This window comes from Clarias gariepinus, chromosome 24 (genome assembly GCF_024256425.1).
Source record: "Clarias gariepinus isolate MV-2021 ecotype Netherlands chromosome 24, CGAR_prim_01v2, whole genome shotgun sequence".
In the NCBI taxonomy this organism is placed as follows: Eukaryota; Metazoa; Chordata; class Actinopteri; order Siluriformes; family Clariidae; genus Clarias; species Clarias gariepinus.
In genome coordinates, this window is record NC_071123.1 from 7,052,130 (window position 1) to 7,077,500 (window position 25,371).

Sequence of the window (25,371 nt, forward strand, 5' to 3'; positions counted from 1 at the left end):
ATGGGACTGGTTTTTTTTTTCTTTGGAAAAAGGTGGAAAAAGGGGTACATCTGTGGTGCAGTGGTTTAAACCTGGGACCTTCTGATCAGTAGTCTAACGCCTTAACCCTTTGCTATATTCCTTATAAAACATGCAGCTCCAGATCGGGAGGCCCAAGTACTGATGGAGCTACGATTAAGAAATATAAATTCCCTACAAACGTGCTAATGCCATTAGACAGAAGGCCTTGTCAACAAGAAACTCTGGCTTCAAAAGAGACGCAGCAGCTTCCCCCCATCTGTGTTTATTAAAGATTTCCAGACCCGTTGTTCTGATAAAGGGCCTGTTCTCAGACGCCTGTCTGCCTTAATATAAACAGATGCTTGATCCACATGCATGTCATCTCCGCAAAACTAATTCTCAAAAATAACGTGAGATGGACACTGTGAAAAGGCACAGAGGATGGTGCATGGTAGAAAAGGGAGAGAGAGAGAGAGAGAGAGAGAGAGAGAGTTGGAGAGAGCCAGGAACTACTTATGAATAGTTCTCATTTATGAGTGGAAGAGGTTGTCTGTGGCAAGAGGCCAAGCTGTCTTTAATAAGTGGACTAAGGCTCATGTTGCGCTCGTATCCCTCTCTCTGCTGAAAGGCAAAAACAAGAAGTTGGTCCTGTATAAACAGCAAGAGCACCACCAAACAGGGCCTGTAGGTATGACCAGGAACGCTCTGTGACCTTCTGTGGTATAATATAAGAGGCTTTTTGATTTTGGGGGTTGAGCTTGAATTTAGGTCAGGCTTTTCTGGAGGATTCAGTGATGTCATAGCCAGAGTCGGGTCGACCTGCAATGTAAAGCACTCACTTCGAGTCCTCTTTTTCATCTTTCTCTTCCTCGTCCTTCTTATCGTCTTCCTCTTTCTTGTCCAATTTCTCCGACTTGTCCTCCTCGTTCTTGTCGTCGGACTTGTCTTCTTGTGAGGGCCGTGTTATCTGCTGTGAGAAAAAACAGACACAGAGTGGAGCACGATTAATCTGTGGTTCTGTTCAGGAAATTTTTTTTTTATTTTTTTTTTTTTATCTGTCATTGTCTGTTACATCATCCAGTGTTATGAATTGAAAATTATTTTAATCTGATTAAACTGTTTATCCGGTTTGTTATCCTGCCCTAATTTGGGGTGAGCTTCGCATACCTAAAACATGACTGCTAACCAGGATACAATAAAAAAAAGAGGGTATTTATCTATGGTCACAAATCAAACAAAACCTCAAAATCAAAGCTCGTTCTTGTTATGGGAAGCCTGCCTGTTATTTGGTCGACTCCCTTTTCTCTTTACTGTTGCTTAAATCAATCCAAACCCACCGTCTTTTCAGAAAACCCGAGATGAAATCTGATGAGATCGTTCATGAAGAAAGAGCGGAGTTACTTTTTCTTTTTTTTTTTTTCCCTGACCTGGATGAGAGACCTGGTTCTGTAGTTCAAAGCGAGTTTGATTGAAGAGCGCATCAGGAAAATGGCTTCGCATTAGCCTTAATCTAGTTGTGGGAAAAAACATGCGCGCAAGGTCATCTGCCACATCAGCTGTAGCACAGCAATGCTCAGACATACAGTATACTTAACACCGGGGTTCGACAAGATGTGCCCAGGATGTGACACAACTATGACACAGGATGTGTGTAAATAAAAATGGCTTGCACCTTACATTATAGTGGTATATGATGAGTGGTCATGGTTAAATGAAGAGAAACAAAAAATTAAAAGGAAGAGCAAACAAAAGGAGCAGAGAAAGAGAGCGGAAAAAAAAAAAAAAAAAGATAAGATGAACCTCCGGTACGAGGCACTTTGATGATGTTCACATGGATGGGGTTGTCTGGAAACACAGCGTTTCGTCCAGGCTCCAGAATCACAATAGGTTCACTGTTGACGGAACTCGGTTCAAAGACAGGAAGAAAGCGAAGTCTTTAACAGAGGGCAGATCAGAGGAAAGCGAGGCGCTTGGCGAGCCAGCGAGTGGGTTAAAGCTACACGCCGCACTTAGACGATGCCATGTGAGAAAACAAAAATGGAGCATCCTTAAAAACTGGTGCTCCACCCTTCCTGGGATGCAAAAAAAATATTATGGTGATGAACAGTGTCTGGCAATGACATGGAGGGGAAGATGAGATAATGGTGGAGGAGGGGATAAGGGCACTTTCACCATCAGAGGTGTGTGTATGTGCGCACTTGCTCCTCACCCCCCTAAACCCACTCTAACTAGGGGTGCTGAAAATTCTGAAACGGGCGGTACGAAACTATGCGTTTAAATCGCTAATCAGTTACGACATAACCCCAATTACGACAATCCACAAAACTAGCCTTTTTTCCCCCTAAAACCTACGAGTACTTTATTGGGTTAAAATTGGTAAAGAGAACAAAGTTGCCTCAGCCAAGACAAATAAGCCATGCAGACACCAGATGGGGCCAAGGAATGTTAAAGGCTTGACAGAGGAGAGGGAGAGAGATTACATGGAGAAAGTGGGAAAGAAAATGAGACTGGAATTAAAGAGACGGAGACGAAGGATCGAACTAAACATGCTGGAATTTTTATTATAATTTTTTCCTTTTAAATCGCATTAAAGTGCCTTGTGAGCCCTACAACAGAGTGGAAAAACATCCAAATAAATGGGACTTGTTGTAAATTAAAAGTGCGCAGTAACCGTGGTTTCGAGTGCCGTTCTCAGAGCGCTCAGAGCACAGAGGGAGCTCGCGTCATCTACGCACACGCCAATCGCGTTTCCAAGCTCTCTACTGCCACTTAGGCTCTATTAATAAACCAAAGTGCTCACAGTCAGTAATAAGAGGCTTTTTTCGATCATACTGAGGGATTAGAGCACTTCAGCTCAGTCGACAACTTTGGCCTTTTTTTAGAGAGAAATAAATGTTCTTCAACTTTGATTTCTTCCCCAAAAGAGGGCATTATGGAAGATGTAAGCCAGTTCATCATAATCACAGCAAAAACAATTTATCATGAAAAAATAATAATAAGAAGATTGCTATTTCAGAAGGATCAAATTACTTGTTGTATCAAGCAAAGAAATCGACTAGGGAAACTTGAAGTTAATGGAACTGGATTCAACACATTATTAAAACCTGAAATGATAGAGCTAAGCCATCAACTTCGTACAAAAAACGAGTTTGATTCCCCATTGATTGTGTGGCCTCCAGTGATGCGCGGGTCATCAGGTAACCCGCGGGTTGGGATGGGGTGGGTAAAGAAATTGTCACTTTATTTGTGGGGCGGGTCATTAAAAACGAAACTAAATAAAAAACCCATGTATGTTGTGTTTTCCTATAGCCTATATTAAATATTTGGGAATATCGACTTTCATATTTTATTAAGTTCTTTGATAAGGTTATGTCACGTGACAAGTCACGAAAGCGGCAAGCAGCTAGCCAGTCACAACAAAAAAAAAACTGCCAGTCACAACAACAAAAAAAAGAAATAAAAGTGAAGATGGAAGATAAGGTGTGAGAGAAATTGAGTCCGCAGCAGTTGGATGAACGGTTCTCGACATAAAAATGCAACAGAGACACACGCACAGATTCCTGCCTTTATTAGAGATAAGAATATATTCAGCCCCCTCCCACCGTAGCTTCAAATATTCGATTTTGATCACTACCGAATACTCGAAGCTCAAAAAATGGTATTCGGACCAGCCCTAATTCATACACATACATACAGTATTTTCTTACACACCTTGGATTGCGAATAACTCTGTCTTCGAGCTTTTTGCAAGATGAGCAAAAATTTATTTATTTTTTAATAATTTTTTTGGATTTTCCCCCCGATTTTTTCCCCTAATTTAGTCGTGTCAAATTCCTCCCTGTCACTAGGGGGCTCCCACATTAAGGCTGCTACTACCACTTAATCGGGAGGGCCAAAGACTATATCACGTGTTTCCTCTAAACCATGTGACGCCAACCCACTGACCACATTTTTTTCAAACTGCTTGCTCATGTACCACTGGGGGCGGAGAAACACACTCGGAGGACAGCGCTTTCGTGAGCTCACAGATGCCCCTGATTGGCTGTTGAGCCATGATTATTGTGGGAGCACGAAGTACCTCTCATCCCTCCCCTCTGAGACAAGTCACGAAAGCAGCAAGCATCTACCGCTGCCAGTCACAACAAAAAATAAAAATTAAAGTAAGGATGGAAGATGAGTTGCGGGAAAAATTGAGGTCGGGAATTTACATCATTAAAGAAAAAAAGGTCAGGCTGCTAAATCTAATGTTTGGGACCGGTTCTCAGAAATAGTTGCAGCAGGGGACAACAGCAGTATATTTGTGGGGGGTTTAAGAAAAAGGATGACACGTCTCAAAATATAACCGCTTTCCTCAAAAGTAAAAGTAGCAGCCTAGTATGTCTATTTAATTGTCGCGGGTTGGGGGCGCGTTGTAAAAATAGATACAGTGGTGCGAGGTGGGCTGAGACGGGCCAAATAATTTTATAAAAGCGGGACCTGCGGGTTGGAAAAATACCCGACCCTCGCATCACTAGTAGCCTCCCGCTATCGCATCAATCACGGCTCTACAGCAATTATATATATATTTTTTTAAAAAGGTGCAGCCGGTTGGCGGTTTGGAGGAAACATGTGATAGTCTTCGGCCCTCCTTGTTTAAGTAGTAGCCTTAATGTGAGACGGGTGAGAACTTAATATAACTAAACTAAATTAGAGAGAAAATTCACACACAAAAATAAGAGCTTTCTTCTATGTTGCTTCCGTGTGACAGACTGTCAAGGGCTTAGTCAGTAGTATGCTCAAAAGTACATGAGAAGTACATGGTACACAGTTTTAAAAGAAGTTAATAATATTGATCGTAATAACAAACACGGTTTTTGTTTATAACAAAGATTATGTCAATTTAGAGTTTCTGAATGTCAGTTTACGTTCATTTTCCAGGCCGAGTACATGGCTGCTCTGACACTGGTGAGTGGTTCAGGTACAAGCCATTCTGAAACTCTCACCAGTTCAGAGCCACAATGTACCCACTGCAGGAACACACTGGTTTGGACACACAGCTCATTCAGAGCCTGGCCAAGTTTCCTGCTGGGATTTCTCTTCAAGCCAATGAACTGAGGCTTTAACTCCTCTGGTAATGACACCTTGTGTCACGTTAACTCCATAGAGGAGAGGAGCCAGTTCTCAGACATCGCTTCTATAGCAGCTGGAGTGTCGTACATTCAGGACACGGAGACTACAGTACTTTCACACTGTTCAAGCTATTCGCTAATCTTAATGTTTTATTATTCATTTATTTTGAATATAAACTTATCAAATTATATGTTGTACTCTGATTCTGATGTAGCGCCTCTATTTATACTAGGGCTGGACCAGAATATTTGAATATTCGTTTGGAGGGATGGCATTCAATTTTTCATTTTGAGATTCGAATATTTGGAAAAAAGAAAAAAAAAATTGAACCTGTGACATCGATCCCTGCGAAACAGTTGTCATTTGCGCTTAAATTACTAGCCCTTTCGGCAAACTCATGCATACTCTGCCCGCGACCGGCACTAGGACCCGGAAATTATACGGTCGCGAACCAGGAAGCATTAAAGAAGACAAGATGGCCCGGCACATCGCTCAGTCATTATGTTTGCTCATGTCGCTTCAGACGCTTTCGCCGAGTGTGTTAATAGGACGCAGGTTAAATTGTGTTTATCCTTTGCTCCCCATCCTAGAGAGTCCTTAAAACAATCGCGTGGTTATCCTGCCTACTCATATTACTCCGCGTTTGGGTTTACCATCCACGCTACAAAGGGCCAATCGCTAAAGCTACGTCTTCTGGTCTACTCATGACAACTCGCCTGTATCTATATTACACAAAAATGCGACTTTGCACTCCCTTGCGTCCGCAGCAGTTGGATGAATGGTTCTCGACATAAAAATGCAACAGAGACACACACACAGAGATTCCTGCCTTTATTAGAGATAAGAATATATTCAGCCCTCTCCCACCGAAGCTTTGAATATTCGATGTTGATCACATGTACCGAATACTCGAAGCTCAAAAAATGGTATTCGGACCAGCCCTAATTCATACACATACATACAGTATTTCCTTACACACCTTGGATTGCGAATAACTCTGTCTGCGAGCTTTTTGCAAGATAAGCAAAATATCTTTTTATTTATTTTTTTATACATTTTTTTGGATTTTCCCCTGAAATACCCATACCTCCCCTCTGAGAGAGCACTTTACCACTGCGCCACTCAATATTGTAGTACACGTGCGCTTTGTCTGTCGAGAGTCACATGATCACAACTAAGCCAATGGTTCTTCTCTCTCTCTTGTGCAGTGGCATTGTGGGTAGTCGTCTCCCATGCTCGGTCGCAGTGCGCGTGCGTCTCTTGTATAGTCACGCATGTACTGTTTATTATAACACTGACCACGTTTGTATGCGCAACGCTTTTTTTAAATTATTATTATTATTATCAATATTATGTCCCAGTGTACCAACTGTTCTTTAGTAACTGCTACTCTCGTCTAACACCAGTCACAATTCTTTTCAAACGTAAAAGTGCAGGTAGTTTGTTTTATCTTTACTTTATATTTTGTATAAATTATTTATATAGGGATATTTTTGTGTTGTGGAATGAATCAGCAAAGTTTTTATTATTTCTTATGGGAGAATTCACTTTGTTATACGAGTGATTTTATATACAAGCATGCTTCTGAAACAAATTATGCTCACAAGCCAAGGTTTTATATATTATATGCAGTGTTGGGGGACGTAACTTTTTAAAGTAACTAAGTAAATTACAAAATGACTTATTAAAAAGTAATCAGTTACATTACAGCGTTACTTTCTGATAAAAGTAACTAGTTTGAGTGCTTTTCCATTGCAGGGAATGAAAACTCCTTTGTGATTGCTCATGCATGCTGTTTTCGTTAAGACCTTTATAATTCTACCATCATCACTCAACTAATAATCTGTTAACTACTTATAACCCTAATCTCACCTTGTTAGGTTTTACTGAGCTTGCTGGAGAATATGATTTCTTTTGGGAACTTTCACACTCGTTACTTTCTATTTTTATGCAAATCCCAAAAGGTTTTTTGTTTCCATCTGAAAAGTGGTCTGTCTTGTACTATTTTTTTTTCTTTACAGTCATGCATATATTTCCTGTAATGTTATTTATGTATTAACTTTTTAGTTATATATGGAAATACTAAATGATTTTTTACATAATTATGCAGACATAATATATGATAAACATATGTAACAAAATTGGCACAGCATATAATATGGTGCACAGTATATATATATATAAATATAAAATTACCTAAAATATATGAACGAACAATAAAGCGTACACATGTATTGATGGTGGTGCTACGGTAAGTAAAGGGTGTCTCAGAAACATGCACCCACACACCCACCCACCCACCCACCCATCCATTCATCCATCCGTTCTGACTTGTCCAATGTAAGAGTTCGGGCGTTAGACAGATTCAGGGTGATTTTAAACAAGTTTAAGATGATCAGCGGGGGTTGGGGGTTGGGTAGGGGAGTGTGAGAGCGTCTGTACAATTCTCTTTTCCTTTCTGCTGATTCACCAGACGCGTATTTAAGTCAGGAAATGTCAGACTCACAAGCCAACAGCCTCCGAAGACCGACTGGAATGCGGATCGACAGCAGGACCGAGTCGGAGAACCAAGTATCTGTCCAAAAATAATGAGTGCGTTCCTAGACTAGCAGCGAGACCAACACACACACACACACACTCTCTTCTCTGTAAAGGAACACAAAAGCTTACTGATATCTAAACACGAAAAAAAAAAAGCAATTAATTCTGGTATTTATAAGGTGTAAGTGACATAATTCACACACTTTGTGATACACAGACGCACAAATGCACGATATGCAACAACTGACATGCAAACAAGTAAGCAAACACACACACACACACACTACCTTCGAGTTGGTCAGTCAGTATATGTGCGTGTGTGAGCCGGTCGGAGCCACGGGAGCAGTGAACCCTACACACATGATGACGGCGGCCGCTCACGCTCTATTCCAGACTGTAGCCTTTTCACACTCGCTGCTGCCACAGCATACCTTTCACTCCCTTCCAAATCACAGCACATCTCACACACACACACACACACACACTGCAGGGCTGGGCCAGGTGGTGAAAAAGTCTGAAGCATTTGATTGGCACTCGCAGCTGTACGGCAAACTTTTTTGTGGTCATAAGTGGGTCGTGACTTGCAGGAGAGGGCGGGTGGACCGTCCCTGCTGTCTCTCGCAAACACACACAAACCCTCGCTGAAGCTCAAAACGTCACAGCATTGTGTGGCATCACAGACAAGCTACCAGAGTGGCTGCTTCTGTCCGGTCCTGCTCTGCTTTTTCTATTTCCTATTTGAAAGCAGCTCTCTTGCTTGGTCGAGCTAAAAAACTTCTTTCCTGCTTTGTCACAAGCAACAAACAACAAGTCTTTCTGCTCGATGCTTTGTCCTCCACGGTGCTGGAAGGTCAGTGTGAGAGTCAGTCTCTGCTCAGCAAAATATCTTTTAAATTATTGATACTGGCCTCCTGACAGAGCTCCAGGAGCCCTCGGTGATCAGACACCCTGTCTCACAAACACACAAGTACATAAAGAATCAATACTTTCAGAGCATGCAGGTGAAAGACACTGGGCTTTAAAAATAAATAAATAAATAAATAAATAAATAAATAAATAAATATATTATTATTATTTTTTTTTATTCAAGGTAACGACAGGAGGTGTATTCTATTCCCTCGTGATCGATAACACATCAAGAACTCGCCATACCTTTTCGCTTATGGTCGAGGTGTGATGTTTTATAATTTTGTATAACAACTTATAACAAAATATTGCCTTCGTCCCTTTAGTGTCGGTATAATAAAGGTGCTGGATTCGTTCGCGAACGATGCAAGAGAATAGAGTTCGATGAGATCTTGATGATGTCGTAGCCACTTATCAATCAGCGACAATTATGTGAGATTATCGAAGATGGAAGCGGATAACTTTTGACCAGGCAGGTGACAAAGAAAAAAATAAAACTCGCACAAGTCACAGAAAGTGTTTCCCACGCTCCCCAAGCATATTTGCTAAATATATTTAAAAATCTTTACTAGATTGATTACCCGCTAGTGGACAGTTTCGGCCTCGTGCTGTCGCTCCAGTATTGGATTTTATCAGAGCCAGTTAATGAAATGCAGCGGATGCCAGTGCTCTAAAAAGAATAAAAATGATGGTCGCACAAAAAGATTATCCCTTTAAAACTCAAGCATCATGGATCAGTGCCGGCAACATAGTATTTATTTTAAAAGAAATAAATACATTTATTATGCCGATGTTGCCATTGGGTTTTCTGATGCGTCATGTAAAACCAAAGTTATCATTCCTTCTTAAAACATGTACATTTTACTGCTACCGGAATATGGGAATGAGGGTCCATTTTTAAGGGCTATTAACCCCTATTTTAAGGGTTTATTTTTTTCCTTCATATACGGATAGACGGACGTTACGTTTTGTACACGGTCATTCTGAAATGTAAAATATCACAAATAAATCAAAATACGGAGTTAAAGGTCATATGTATTTGATGTTTGCTGTATGTAGCAGACCATTTTCGTGCTGGCGGTTACATGCCGGCCTGCTCCGCTGGCTACCAGCTATTTCACACCTGTGGGATACACTAAACTTTACTGATATAATGAAGGGAAGAAAAAAATAAAAATAAAATAACAGATATCAGGGAGAACAGAAAAGTACGATGCAGAAGCTTTTGAGAATAAGAAAGCAGAGCGGACAGCCAGCATACAGTGTGTATTTTTGTGCATTGGTGTATTCGCACATGATTGTGAACGTGTCCACTAGGGGGCAGAAAATCAATTTAGGATGAATAGAGAAAAGTTGCTATAGCAACTATAGGATTTGTCTATAGTAGGAGCAATTTATTTCTGTAAACGAAAGTTAATAAAACATTTACTGGTTGACTCAGAGCTTTGTATTGGTAAATAAGCTTTCTTCAGGATGGTCAACCTGTTTTTTTTAATTATTATTGTTTTGTGCTACTAACATGAAACCGATCTATAAATACCGCAATCACTTGCAGCTTGCTCTAGTATGATATATAAAACTTTAGGGTGTGCTGTTCTAGGAATTGAATCCACTTCGGAGTGGAGAGATATCACTTCTTCACACTATCTAACAGCACACCCTTGCTTGTGATTTACTCCTTATAAACATTAAGCCTTTACCCTGTTGTGTTCATGCAGATTAAACAATCGAAAAGCTATCGCAGTATCATTACTCTGAATCCGCTCATAAATCCTTGGAAAGAAAGCTCTCATAAGGTCAACATTTCCACAAGCACACACACACACACCCCTGGCCTCATCCAATCGGCGTTCTCCTGAAGTGCGGCGCGCTCTCGGGATTTTGGCAGGCTGCGTGTCAGTTCGTCGTGCTTACCCATAAACGCTCGCTCTGTGTGTGTGTGTGTGTGTGTGTGTGTGTGTGTGTGTGTGTGTGTGTGTGTGTGTGTGTGTGCGTGCGTGCGTCTCTCAAAAGAAATATGCTGTACAACACATGCCTGGGCTTACACTCCAGTGATGGAGACAAACACACAAACACACACAAGTAAAGACTGTGGCAGCAATGAAGCTGCTCTCTCGCTTTTACGCCACTACATCTCTAACATCGTTAAACGCTGGACACAATCTGCTTCTAGACATGTGCATCAACAAACATGCAGGCAGACTCAAAGAAGCGGAATTGTATTTAAAAGATTAAAAATAATAATTAGCATAAATCTGTAAACTTTAGCCGAGCCTGTTGATTAATCACGAACGGCAAAAACTTGCATTGCCCCTCAAACTTATTTCTGCCGCTTTCAATTTAACCCGAGCCAGAAACAAACCCTCTGTATCCTGACCTCTGTGGCGTCAGATCCCCTACCTGCTTCGCCGTCTGTGCGTGTGAGAGTGAGAGCAGAGCAGCTCCAACCAGAGTAAATCGGCACACTTGAACTATCGAACATGGCTACCGTTGCAAGAAACAGAAAACGGATTGGAGCTGTATTGAGGCGGCGGATCAAAATAGGTTTCTCTTTCGAGTTCTTTTCTTTTTATCCCTCTTCTGTAGTACTTGGAAATCAGCGTGAAGCCTCAATGGCAGGCAGATGAAAGATTCCTCGTAAGCTGTGCAGCAACACATAAATCACAAAGAGGGGGAGACACAGAGAGAGAGAAAAAGAGAGAGAGAGAGAGAGAGTAGAAGCGAGCAAGCAACAAGGGAGAGAGAGAAGGAAAGAGATGAAGAAGGTGTGGTTTTTCGGGAACACGGTGCCTGCTTCTCATTGAACCAAACACGCGTATAACACTGACATGGAGAGTTTTTCTTTATTTATTTTCTTAATATACAGTCATTATTCAACTCAGGCATTTTCTTTCCTTACTCTTAAGTATTCCTTTGCTAAGAAACGTTACACTGACGGGGCCGATACACAGCTCTGGTACAGGCATCAGTGTGTAAAAGTAACACTAGAGGGCTTTTGGAGACCAGGTCAGCAGACGTCACGACATACCTGAGCACAAATGGCACGTTTATACTACTAATTCTACTACTAATATTAATAATAGTAATACAGTTATAACATGCCTTATGATGCATGATGTTTAATGAATTTAACTAAACTTACATTTAAAGTACTTTTATACAACCTCTTAAAAGTCAGATTGTTCAGTGAACACTTAATCACCAGGAACAACCCGACACCATATCACCATGATACCCAGGTGCCGATTCCATTTGTATTTCTTTATAGATTGTAGTTCTCCTGATACGGTTTCCCACAACACATTTTGTTACAATTCTAAACAAATAATATACACAAAGGAAATGTCGTGCTGTGGGAATAGTTTAGAGCACACACCCTTCAGTTTTGCGAGTGTTCCACAAGACGAGCAAAAATTTTAAATAAATGTTAACTTGGAAAATAACCAAGTTTTGCTTTATGAGTACCAAGTATGATGTAGCACGCATGCGCTTTTTATGTTTTGACGCAAAGCGTCGCGTGATTACAACTGAGGCAACGATTTTTCTCTCTCTTGCGCTGCGGAATTATGTAGATAATCGTCTTCCCTGCTGGGTCTAAGTGCGCGTCTCTTACTGGTATAATCAATGTCTATGTAGGCGTGTACTGTTAACTATAACACTGTAACCACGTGTGTGTGTATGTAAAACATTTTATTTTGTGTTTGTATGCATGTGTGTACAAGCGTGCGTGTAAACAAAAATCTAGTCTCATTAGAGAGGTTAAAAATCCATTTTCTCTTTCTGTATCAGCCTGCTTTTTGTGTCTGTGTGAGGGCGCGTCATTGGACACCGTGTCCCTTCACACACAGAAACATCACTCTGTTGCGATTTCTTTCAAAGGTAAAGTGCAGGTTAATTTTTTTTTTTTTTTTTTTACTTTACAGTAGTGATTCTGTTAGCGTGCACTCACACAAAACTTGGTAGCGATGTTTCTTGCAAATTTTTCCGATAAAACAATCTTTCCGTTAGTGTGTGTGTGAAACTCAAATAAGAGAGGAGTTTACTGTGTAAGATAAGAAAAGGGAGGGGGGTCTGATTTCTCCTCTCCTCTTATTTTAGCTTAACACATATACACAGAGTGCCTCGGGATTTAATTTTTATTGGTCAAGTGCAAATTCATTTGTTTCATTTTTACTTTGTATTCTGTATTTTTATTTATTTTTTTTTTGGGCTGTGGAACGAACAATCTGAGCTTTCATTATGTCTTATGAGGGAATTCGCTTTGATTTACGAGTGTTCTAAAAGGTTTCACTGTACATATACAGTAGTTGAAAAATTAATTTTGGGGAAAATCCACAAAATAAATAAATAAATAAATAAATAAATTAAAAAAAACCAATCAGTATATATAACTGAAACGATTTTCCACGAGAGATCATTTTCATCACGCCTTACTGCAGGATGAAAAAATCCAGGGGGGTGGAGCCGGATCTGACGCGGTTCACCCCTGAGATGACTCCTCCTACACTGTTTCAACCACCCTGAGGTATGAGGATATGAAAGATGAACCCGAACACAGCGTGTTCTAATATCAAAAAGCGCTTTTTGCTTATAGTAGATGCTAAAATATTATTCCTTTGTGCTGCATGGTTTATAAAAATGTGCTCCTTCTAAGACGACTTAAACGTAACCTTGTGTCCTGGAAGCTACACAAAAACTAATGATAAAGCATGCACATTTAAGATGCTGTTTTCTACAACAGGATGTTGGTTAAGCATTGCTCTCCAGGAATTAAAATCGAATGTTCCCATGTTTCTCAGTAGCATGGCCTCTTATCTTTTATCTGGGGAGGGAAGGATTATTTATAGCTGCTATAATACACATGACGTAACGAGGACATGCTTCATGGTTGTTCAACAAACATTAAATTGTATCTGTAAACAGAGAGAGCCCACATCTCTTTCTTTCTGGCATACCTGGTTTCTTCGACGACGGCTGTTAAAGTTGCGTCGCATCAGTGTCTTATAGTTCTGGCTCTTCTTGGTCAAGTAGTAATACAGTACACAGTCTGAGACACACTGCGAAAAAAAAAGTATGTAGTATGAGCATGTCGCTGAGTGACAAAGAGAGAAAGATGAATGAAGGAGTTGTGCCATAACTGATTCTCCACTGATAGGACTAATAAGTGCCTATGTTTTGTGATAAGACTTTGTTAATGTGTGATAGTTTAATGGGAGCGCCCTCAGGCTCACATTCAGTCCTAAATGTGATGCTGAAATTCAACTTCAGGGACGCTAAAGAGCCTATAAGAGAATAGGACGTGTTAAAACCCACCTTTTTTAAGTTTTTTTTTAGTCATCCTTTAGTTACTAGTCAATCTAGACTGAGAGCTTTAGGAAATACAAATGCAATGGATCATCCAGCACCTCCTGAGCCCACAGTCCTGCTACTTCACCTACCCTGGAATTTCGATAGGATGGCCATCACAAACCATAAATCCCAAATTCTCAAGGGTGACATTTTAACTATGATTCAAGAAGATTTGAGGAGTGCACTTGCCGAAGAACTTAATTCCCTTAAGGGCGAGTTACAGACGCTTAGTCGCGCTGCATAAACATGTGCCGAAATGGCCCAGATTAAGATACCATGAAGGACATAGAAGGCGGACTGTCTACATGGTCAGAACACACGGCTATCTACAAATGATTACTTTCCTGTTGTGTCTCACCATCATCATGAAAAAGCTTTAAAGAAATATCTTGATCACCTGCAACACATGTGATTACCACAGACAAATACCTGACGTGTTTACTCAGAAAACAACAGCAGACGTTTTTTTTTTTTAGTCACTCTTAATGCGAAACATATTTACGCATGGACCCATATAACGCAGGACTGCTTTTTCAGAGGGAAATATAGTTGCAAATATAATTCCACACAGTGAGCAAATTTAACAAAAATCTTCAGGAAAGCTGAACATTAAACACACAGCCTGTCGGTTATAAAGTCACCGCTATAACATGGTTTTTATGTTTCTTTCCTCTCAATTTTTGTTCATGGTCACTGCAGCTATGCTTCGAGATGAATAATAGAAAATAAACTGAGATCTAGAAAAATCAAAGGCACTTAAAAAGATGCAAGTATTACCCCTAACCCTCTAAAGAAGGTCGGAGTGAGGTGGCAGTCCTGTGGGATTAGACCTGCTAGTGGGTTATGCCTACAGTAGCTGTGTGTGTGTGTGTGTGTGTGTGTGTGTGTGTGTGTGTGTGTGAGAGAGAGACAGAGAGACAGGAAACCTGCACAGACAGGAAGTTCTCACCTTACGTTCGAGATAAGTGGCAATAAGGCCAAAGTTCTTTGGGTGCTGCATAAACCTGCAAAGCAAACATGAAGCCAGTGTGATTTCTTTCATACACCTGAACAGGACGAGCTGATTCATTAGAAAAGCACACAGCAGGATAAACGTCTGAAAGTAGGAAAACAATTATCGCGTCTGTGTGTGTGCGTGCATGCATGTGTGGTCTATGCCTCAGTCATTATTCCACCCAGGGTTTTTGTCTGGCCCATAAAAATGCTCTACAGCCCACAGAACTCTCCGTAATGCTAACCGGATCCGAGATGAAGCCGTATACACTCTTCCCTGGCTCTTCCCTGTGAGCGCTTCCACAATCTGTGGAGAGCGTTATTAGCTCGAATTTCCATACGGTGCGGCCAGGACGCATTACTGCCATATAATATATGAAAGGGTAGGTGAATGCCATGAGAATGTGGGATTTAAACGCTGGTTTTTCTCTCTGTGTGTGTCTGTGACTGCAGAAATATGGGAGACAGCGAGCACACAGCGCTGTAAAAAAATAATAAAAAATTATAATAATAATAAAAAAAAAGAGGATTTACCCTCTTCCCTTTTTTTCTTTGTTTAAGTGTTTTGGCCATATTTGTTACACTGAATTCAAACTAATTTCATCATTAAACAAAAGATCACCCAAGTAAATACAAAAAACAGGTTTTATATAATGATTTAACTGATTAAGGGAAAAAAGGTTGTCCAAATCTGCCTCACACTATATGAAAAAGTCTGTATTCCATAAATGATGAAACAATTAATTTTACAATTAGTTTAGGCGCACACGGGTCACGCAGCAGGATAACGATCCAGCAAGTCCGCCCATAAATGGCTCAAAAACAATTTTAAGGTTTTGGGGTGGCATCAAACCCTGCCAATGATTCACAGCTCTATTATCAACATGTGATAAGAACCTAAAGGCCATTTCCCCCCATTTATACTCACTTCTCCCTAAAAATCTCCTTCTCGTGCTCGGTCCAGACGTTCATGAACTGGCGAGACTTGTAAACCTTCATGGGGTCGTCCATAAGGCCGTTCATGTTGATGAACTTCACACGCCTCTGCTCCGAGTCATACATCATGGGAGGGATGACTGATAGCTGCCTCATCTGCTTCTCGTTGTTCTGATGGATGGAGACAGAACGATCAGGATTTCGGTGTATTTTTTAAATAAAAGAACTTTTTCATTACTGGATCAGTGAATTTCTGTGCCATTGTGCATTAATAGAGACTCAATCGTCTGCTGGGAATGTTACACCAGTTGTCACATACAGATGGAGTTGTTGCCACATAAAACTCGCCCCGAACACGGCAAATAAGTGTTCTGTTAAACATTAAGCACTTTATTGCTGCAGTCACAGGGACTCGCTGTTTTTGCAAAGCTTTCCTGCTAGATTCGGCTCCTACAGCACGCAACCAGTCTTGTCAGTAGACCTAGATAAATGAATAAAGCGTTCGCTTCGTGCCAAATGCTCTTATAATAGAAATATAATCTGTGCAAAAACACCTCTTTAATCAAAGGCGTTTGAAAGTCAGTATGATGGAATAGGAATATTGTTTCCGAGGGAAGGATTCATCGACGTCGGCCCTAAAAAAGAAGCACTCGTTCTTGTTACTTTATTGCTTGAGGTTTTCCAAGACGCGCTCTCATTTAGAGCTGTACTGTTAGAGAGTATAATGTATTTTGAAGGTTGTAGCTGTCAAATTGTCCTGCAACGCAGACTCCCATTTTTTTATTTATTTTAGTTAAATAAATAAAAAATTTAAAAAGGGGAAAAAAACAAGGCAAATAAAACATCTGGCGCCGATGATGAGAATAGACTTTTTGAAGTAAAAATATCAAAATATTCCTTTAAGGAAGTGACCAAGTTCCCTTTAACGGCAAATGTCAAGAGGAAGTCGATGATTCAAAGCAAACAGGATGATTAAGAGGATTCTGTGCATGTCCCCGTCCCTGACCTACCTCTTGTTCCGAGAGGCCGTCTATGATTTCAGAGATCTCATGCTCGCTCCTCGCTATGGTAGCAGACAGTCCTGTCCCTCTCTGTCCCACCCTGAAAGACAAGCAGATGGAGGATGAGAGAGAGAGAAAGAGAGCATGAAAAATCCCACAAGCACATCATTAACAGTAAAAGAAGGAAAAAAAAGCTGCATTGTACTCGTTCCTGTAACTGATTAAAAAGTATTCCTAGATGAGAATTTTAAAACGAGACCGCGAGTCCAGACACCTTCCTCTACTGTGTAGTCATTGGTTCATTTAAGTGACCCTGGGGAAAAGAAAAAAAAAAAAACTATTCCTAACCGCTCCTACTCCTTACTCCTATATTCAGGAGTGTCCTACTGGTGGGACGCTCTTCAGGAAACTTTGCTGGACAGCACTTTTCTCTCTGAACAATAGGTGCAACAGGTAGCTGAGAGTACCTGCAGGACAGAAGTTAGAATCTGAATGGGAGGAAATATAGCCTGTAGGAAAAATAAACAGCGCAAAGTCAGGAAGAAATACCAAACTGATGCCAGGGGTCAAGCGCGAAGGAGCAGAAATATCTTTGTTCAGGTGAGCAAAATAAACCATATTCAACAATAAACAGGTTTGAAGCAAAAAGGCGCTCATACAAACCCTGTCAGTGTATAAAATTCCACTAAATTATAAAAAAGGCAAAGATTTAACTGATTTACAACAGTGAACTTTTTTTTATGTTTTTATGAGTTCTGGGCAAATAAATATAAACTAGCTTTTAACAGTTACTAATTACTACAAGAGTGGTTCAAAAATAGTTTATTCAGACGTAAACAATATTTAAATAATTAATAACATCAGGGTATTTCAAATTATTGGAAAATGTAGAACTCTCTGGTGCAGTCCAAAGTTCATCACTGCGCTCAATTCAGAGAAGCCCGACTACCCCTATACCAAGAATCACAGCAGACATGATCTCTGACCCCACGACCAAAAGACTCCTTATTGCTCGCTGGTGGGCTCCTGGCCTTCAATAATTTTTTTGAAATTTAGTATTTCAGAATTTGGACCGCCGCCTCCCTTTCGTGTTTACATACTGAGTTACATCACGGCGGCCGAAACCCGTGTGTGTTTGTGTGTATGCGTAACCTCCTAAGAGAGGCTCGTGTCCGCAAAACAAGTTTCCAGGCCAGCCTATTTTGAAATTTCCTGGAAGGGAAGCGTTCAGGGAATGTTGGGAATTCAGGACAAGGGTAATGGTGCTGGGCTGACCTTTGGAAACGCTCCTGCTGCTCGCGCTGCTTGCGGATCTCGGGGAATTGGCGCTCGTAGTACTCGCGCGTGCGACTCTCTTTGGCCTTACGCCGTGGGTTGTTCTCCATCCGCTCCACCTTCTTTTCCCACGCCTCCATCAGCTGGTCGTAGCGCTGGCAGATTTTCTGTTCCTGCCACACAGACATGATTTCAGTCACGTTCTTAAATATGTACCGTTTCTTTTTTTCTCCAACCACCAGCAAAGAATGCATTCATGATTTAATTTAAGGGGGACAAAAAGCCACATTTAATGTATTCAATGTGTACATGATATTGGTTAAGATTCTAGTCATAAACGTTCAATCATCCCACGGTTGTCTTTGTCTTAAAATGTTACAGGTCTGATTTCCCCCCCCCCCAAAATCATACATGGATCACATTCATATTCCACCTGGCTATGTGAGTGTCATGAGAAAGGTCAGGTATGAATTCACTGTGCACGCACACATCACTCCGGCCTCCTCTCTGCACGCTCCTCACACGTCTCTCGGTAGCGCTGTGCCAAGAATAGCTACAATAACAGCTAAATTTATGCATTTGGCCTTTTCTCACCTCCTCCACCTTAATCATGTTCGGCTGACGAGTTGTCAGCCGACCTCCAGAGCAAATAATCTTGGTGACAAAGACTTCATTTTTATCGCTACTAAAATAAGGAATTGCCTTGTAAAATGTGCCGATCTTTCTCTTGATTTTAAGTGCGGATTGTTTTAGGGCAGACCTCCCTCCGTTTATACACACGTGACCCAGACAAATTCGCAAAACATGGATGTGAATCTTGTGAAGATGTGAAAGAAGAAAGAAAAAAATAAATAAACTAAAACAATAAAGCCAAATAGAGATAATGTGCAAAATGGCTTGTAATAAGAATGTGGCTTTAAATATACAGCCCACTAATTTTGCATTCGTAAAATGCCACCTTAACAAGTGACTAATTTTGTTCAGGATACAAAAATGTCTCGTCACTATGAAGCAACTTGAACTATACATTTCTCTCTCACACACACACACAAACATACACACATGCAAAACCCCTCCGCAGCCAAATGACTTCCACATGTGGTCTGAGAGGTATATTTAGATTAGAAGAACGCAGCATATGTTCTTGGGGCTTGTCCGTTTTGTGCCGTGTGTGTGCGTGAGGGCTTTTAACCATCCTGGATTACATTACGCTGGAATTAAGATGGACATCAATACCTACCGTTAAGTCCAGCATGCATACTTCCACGCTTGTCATAATAACCTCGGGCAAAAATAACGGATTCCCGCGTGTAGTGTGTGTTACTCCAGCTTCTTTAATTTGTATCAATGAAACATATCACACACGACAAAAAAATAATAATAATTGATAGGTGAACATCCTGCATTCATCAACATTTTAATCGCATTAAAAAAAGTAATTAAATTATTAATACTCATGGCGTTTTTGACATATCAAAAAGGATTTTTTTTTAATCGCTGGAATGTTGGAAAAGTAATATAGACTCACCTTATAATTTGCATTTAAAAGAAATGCAAGCTCAAGTCTTAATCTGCATATAAATTTAAAATAGAGTGCTTAGAGACATTAACGAGGTGTCAGACTTGGCTAAGTGAAAGTAAGCACAACGAAAGAGTTTCGGTGGGCGTGTTTACATGCAGCCTTATGTTCTACTAATAATGAAACAAACTAAACATTCGAAACTGTACCCACCTCAATCGGACTGAATGGTTTGATATTAACTAATTTACTTGGAATTAACGTTTTCTTGCCTTTCTAACTGAGAAATCAACATTTCTCAATTGAGAAAATCTGTCCTCCCATGTGTCTTTATTATTTACTTTAGTCCACTTGGTCTCTGGATGAGGCTCTCCGTTTTAGACTTAATAAAGCATCTTACCAATCATACTGTACGTAGATGAGACAGAGTTCTTGTAACCAATCAAAACACAGAAGGCGGGATTCATTTTAGAAAAGATAGAAAGGCATAACCTAGCCTTGTTATATTTCCATCAGATTAAATGCTTCACAGCAAGTAGAACCGAAAGGAAAAAAAAAGTTACATCCAATTAAATGCTTTGCGCATGTAAACACAGATCTTAACGGATTAGTGTCCAAGTAAACAGTTAAAGTGGAATGCTTTCAATCTGGCTGGAGAAATGTGTGTAAACGTAGCTAATTAAAACTGGGGGAAAAATTATAGAACTCATTCAGGAAGGAAACACAGCACAGAGTTTGGCTTAAAGGTTACGGTTGTATGTCGCTGTTCTCAGTTAGCTGTGTCTAAAATTTGGTGCAGGTTTAATAAAAAAAAACGTTATGTGAAAACAGTATTTGGACAATATGAACGAAATGGGATTAAATACATAAAGAAAAAGCCAAATGAAAACTGGCACTAAACCTAACCGGAACAAACAAGGTAAGACTATGGAGTGTTTGAGACTTAATGAAAGTGATATTCAGTGACTAATCATGAATCTACATAGAGCAAGGAGACAATGCTAAGACTTTAGTCCGTCCTAATGAAACATAAGATGAATGAAGCAGGCAATCAGGCAATTACATGTATAAGTCAGATAAGGGAGCAGGAGAGATGGCAATCATTACCTTAAAGGGATAGATCAATCCCAGCCTAGTCTGTCAAAATTGAGGTGCAGGATAGTACATTATAATAGGTAGTGGTTGTTATAAATTTTCTAAACTGAATAATCTAAGATACCAGATACCAGAGTTGGTATCTTCCCGTACGTTCCGGTTAGTCATGTGTCTACGCCAGGTGAAAGAAATGGGTTAAATTTATACAAAACAAAAAAAGAAATACCAAATCGCTTTAGCTTAGTGGGAATACAGAAGCTTTTTATAAGTCTCAGTTGAATTTTCTAATTACTTTTTGCATGCAACACAGGTTGTGAAATTTGGCCCCAATTACTTACATTGTACTCGCATAGACTTAGCAGACTTAAAAAATACATACTATCCCTTTAACAATCATGGCACATGGGTACACTGACATTGTGGACACTTTTCTCATTCCATTTATAAGAAGAAAGCAAATGATGTTGAGGCTTGTCTAAAGGAAAAGAAAACCAACTCAATAACATGGCCAAAAAACAGTCCAGACCTCGATCTGACTTAAAATTTATGGGGGGAAATTTTACAAATAATAAGCAGAAGAAACTGGTCCATGATAAAGATCTGTCATCTGATATTCGAGAAAGTGAAACCAGCTTGATGGAGAATTTCATTTTATTTTATTAGTGAAGTCCATGCCTTCAGGATGGATGAATTCTATCTAAAAACAGCAATATATATATATATATATATATATACACAAAATAAAAAAGACTGAATGCTTATAGTTGATGCTTTCATATTTTCAACTTGATCTGTAAAACTGCCTCAAAACTTTTATGCTTAGCTATGTAATAAAAAAAGTTTTGTCTCGTACCACTGATTTGTTACTTGGCTATAAAGGAAAAAAAAAAAAAAAAAAAAAAAAACTCCAAGCGAGGCTTGTGATACCATCATTTGCCAGGGGTCGTACAGTGACCTGATTCCTGTACAACAGTAGCAGACGTAGAGAAGCCACAGTGAAACTTACCCTTTGTTTGCGTGCGTGGTTCCTCCTCTTGAAAAACAGAATCAGCTTCTTCCTCATCACTTGATTTCTAAGGAGAAAAGAAGAACGAGAAAAAAAAAACGTTCACAGACTTATTTATGCGACAGATAATACGCTTAAAACAACACTCTTACAGTAAAAGTCTGGCCAAACTATCGCCATAGCAACAGAAATACATCAACAAATAAGATATCACGCTTGTGCTGGCTTTAATACGATCCTTAATCAAACTTGGGTTGGTATCTATTAAAACTGCAATAAAATCTATGTCCAATACAGCGCCATTTGTTTTGCCCCAACTGAAGAACTAGTCGTCTTTGGCCTAATTTATAGGTTTATTAAGGTTCACTGTCATATCAGGGTGTTAATATGTTACATATATAACATGTAATAACATCAATGTTTTGATTCTGTAAAGCTGCTTTGTGACAATACCCATTATTAAAGATGCTATTTAAATAAAAAAAATTTAAATTAAAATTAAAAAAAAAAAGAACTTGGCTTGTAATGGATATGTAAAATTCCGTTTTCAATTATAGGATTTGAGTTACATACATATACGCGACAATACAAACATCTTGCCCGAACAACTAGTACAAATGTCCCTGAAACCCACTAAATTTATTTGTATACATTCGGCAAAATGAAGCTCAGTGTGTTGACTTCACTGTTAGTCGGTAACAGCTAACACAGACTTCAAGGTCAAACGTTTTAATCATGACTCCGCTTACTCACTACACTTTGTTGGCAAACCTTAAGGTTGTAAAAACGCTGCCAAGTGTCCTAATATGACATTTTACTGAAATGCCCAGCTCTCCCAGCCTGACCTGACTGACACACTCGCTCGTAAACCCGATAAGATTCCAGACAACCCGACCTTCACCTCGTTCCAGTGCATGCATGCGCGCGTGCACACACACCAAAATGTACCATGCACCCATCATATCTTCATAAATCCACAGTCAGCAAGATTCTACTCGCACAGTAAATCTTTTGTAGAATGAAGATTGTCTATCTTTCCAACAATCTCTAAATATCATTATCATGACTTACTATGATATATTTCTCACCAGGGACCTGCTACTGAATTATTCTTTTTATTCTGTAAGGTTTTATTTTTTGCTTACAAAAGTGATTTTTTATCAATTCCTAAGAATAAATTGTGAACAGATTTGTTGCTTTGGAAATAAATAAATAAATAAATAAATAACAATACTTTCAATTAGTCAGCGGTGTGAATGGGTTTCACAGCTGAAGTTGTACGCCCTGCGCTTTTAACCCCACGCCTGACAGCCTCAGTCATCACGTCTCATTCCTTATCAGCTACCGGCATCTGATAAATCTGAGCTACTTCACGCTTTTACGAATATTTAGTCAGGAAAAAAAGGAATACTCACGTCTTAATGTTGTCGTGGTAGACCTTAGTATCCGATGGCTGGTTGTACAGGGGCTGGTGGCAGACACACATACGCGCCCACACACACACACACGCACACACACACACACACACACACACACACACACGCGTACATGCAGGAAACACCGGTTAATCATTAGCAATTGAACGGGAATGCTGTGTGGGTTCAGGAGTACTGAACGCTTAGTACAATTCAAGTTAACTGTGGCATCAGACGCACTCACCAGCTCGACTTTAGGGCCGAGTCCTTCAAAGATCTTATGGGCTTCCTCTGCTTTTTTCTGTAAAAAAAAAAAAAAAAAAAAAACGAGTAAGGTCATATCCAAAACATTCAACGTAATTAAACAGTCAAAGCCATTCGAATTTTCATGCTGTGATGTGATGTTTACAAGGCAGCCTGTGACGCACACCTGTACTGGAGTGCTCTGTGCCGTTTACTCATTTATTAGTTTAGCAGCCATATCAAACTGTCCACCCATCCCAACATCAAACAGTCCACCCATCCCAACATCAAACAGTCCATCCATCCCAACATCAAACTGTCCATCCATCCCAACATCAAACTGTCCATCCATCCCAACATCAAACTGTCCATCCATCCCAACATCAAACTGTCCATCCATCCCAACATCAAACTGTCCATCCATCCCAACATCAAACTGTCCATCCATCCCAACATCAAACTGTCCAACCATCCCAACATCAAACTGTCCAACCATCCCAACATCAAACTGTCCAACCATCCCAACATCAAACTGTCCAACCATCCCAACATCAAACTGTCCACCCATCCCAACATCAAACTGTCCACCCATCCCAATATCAAACTGTCCACCCATCCCAATATCAAACTGTCCACCCATCCCAACATCAAACTGTCCATCCATCCCAACATCAAACTGTCCATCCATCCATCCCAACATCCATCCCAATCCCAAACTGTCCATCTATCCCAATACCCAATTATCCATCCCAACATCAAACAGTTCACCCATCCCAACATCAAACTGTCCATCCATCCCAACATCAAACTGTCCATCCATCCCAACATCAAACTGTCCATCCATCCATCCATCCATCCATTCCAACATCAAACTGTCCATTCATTCATCCATCCCAACATCAAACTGTCCATCCATCCATGCATCCCAATACCAAACTGTCCATGCATCCCAATATCCAATTATCCATCCCAACGTCAAACGGTCCACCCATCCCAATATCAAACTGTCCATCCATCCCAACATACAACTATTTATGCCTATATCCAACACACCAGTCATCTCATTATCATCCATCCCTTTATCCAATTATACATTCATTCCTTTATCCTTATATTAAAGCAATTTTTCCGGCTATCCCTATATCCAATTTTTAATCCAACCCTATATCCACCTATCCATCCATCCCTATCGGGTGTGTCACATTATTAGCTTTTTTTATTTTTTTTGTATGAAGCGAACATGCTTTGCTTGTGTAGGTCAGGTAGTTTTAGCATGTTACCGATACAGCACCAGCATAAAACTGATTACCCTACAGCATGCATTTCAAAGGTCAGACTGTGTGTTACTGTTGCTTTTAGCAGAATCTCCACTTAACAAACAACAGGCCGCTTTTGGTTTTCAAAAGCTTAAAAATTATCCGGCTGCTTTTGTTTGCTCTTGTCAAGCATAGTTTAAAAAAAAATCAGTACGAATTACTTAAAGTAAAAGCCTAATGATGTTAAATGATGTTTAATGACCTCCCACACGCGTCATAGTTCAATTGAACACAAAACACGTCTCTGACTGTGCTAAGCTTGCTAGCTCATGATGCTTTTAGGCCTTACATCCTGATGATCTTTTACAAACAACATAGTTTGAGCAACGGAGTTCATTAAAATTTCTGGTGTCTGTCTTTTTAACTAGCTAAGAGCCCGGCTTTCTTCAACGGCAGCTCGTGACACGAAATATAAACACACCCACACACACGACTCTCAGAACTCATTTGCAGTCAAGTGAAAATGAATAAAAGAATGTAAAAGGAGGAAATATAAATTAAAAAGCACATGTTGATGTTTGCATACATTGCAACAAAAAAAAAGGATGCCCTGTGTGCCAGTTAAAGAACGAACAGTAACTTGTGTGTTTGAAAGATTGGGAGCGTAAGAAAGTTGGGGGGGGTTGAAAAATGCGAGAGAGAGAGAGAGAGAGAGAGTTACCGCAGG

General features: G+C 40.1%; 1 protein-coding gene across 7 annotated transcripts in view; it reads right to left on the reverse strand.

Moving 5' to 3' along the window:
- ncor1 (nuclear receptor corepressor 1) overlaps nt 1-25,371 on the reverse strand; it is an 89,078-nt gene that overhangs the window by 37,098 nt on the left and 26,609 nt on the right. For all 7 annotated transcript variants that reach the window (XM_053486031.1, XM_053486029.1, XM_053486030.1 and 4 more), the window contains exons 7-15: nt 23,390-23,446; nt 23,146-23,198; nt 21,731-21,797; nt 18,111-18,283; nt 16,845-16,935; nt 15,827-16,005; nt 14,855-14,909; nt 13,512-13,613; nt 840-970 (exon numbers count right to left, since the gene is read on the reverse strand). In XM_053486031.1, coding sequence (XP_053342006.1) covers nt 840-970; nt 13,512-13,613; nt 14,855-14,909; nt 15,827-16,005; nt 16,845-16,935; nt 18,111-18,283; nt 21,731-21,797; nt 23,146-23,198; nt 23,390-23,446 — 908 coding nt within the window. The remainder of the gene's footprint in view (nt 1-839; nt 971-13,511; nt 13,614-14,854; nt 14,910-15,826; nt 16,006-16,844; nt 16,936-18,110; nt 18,284-21,730; nt 21,798-23,145; nt 23,199-23,389; nt 23,447-25,371) is intronic.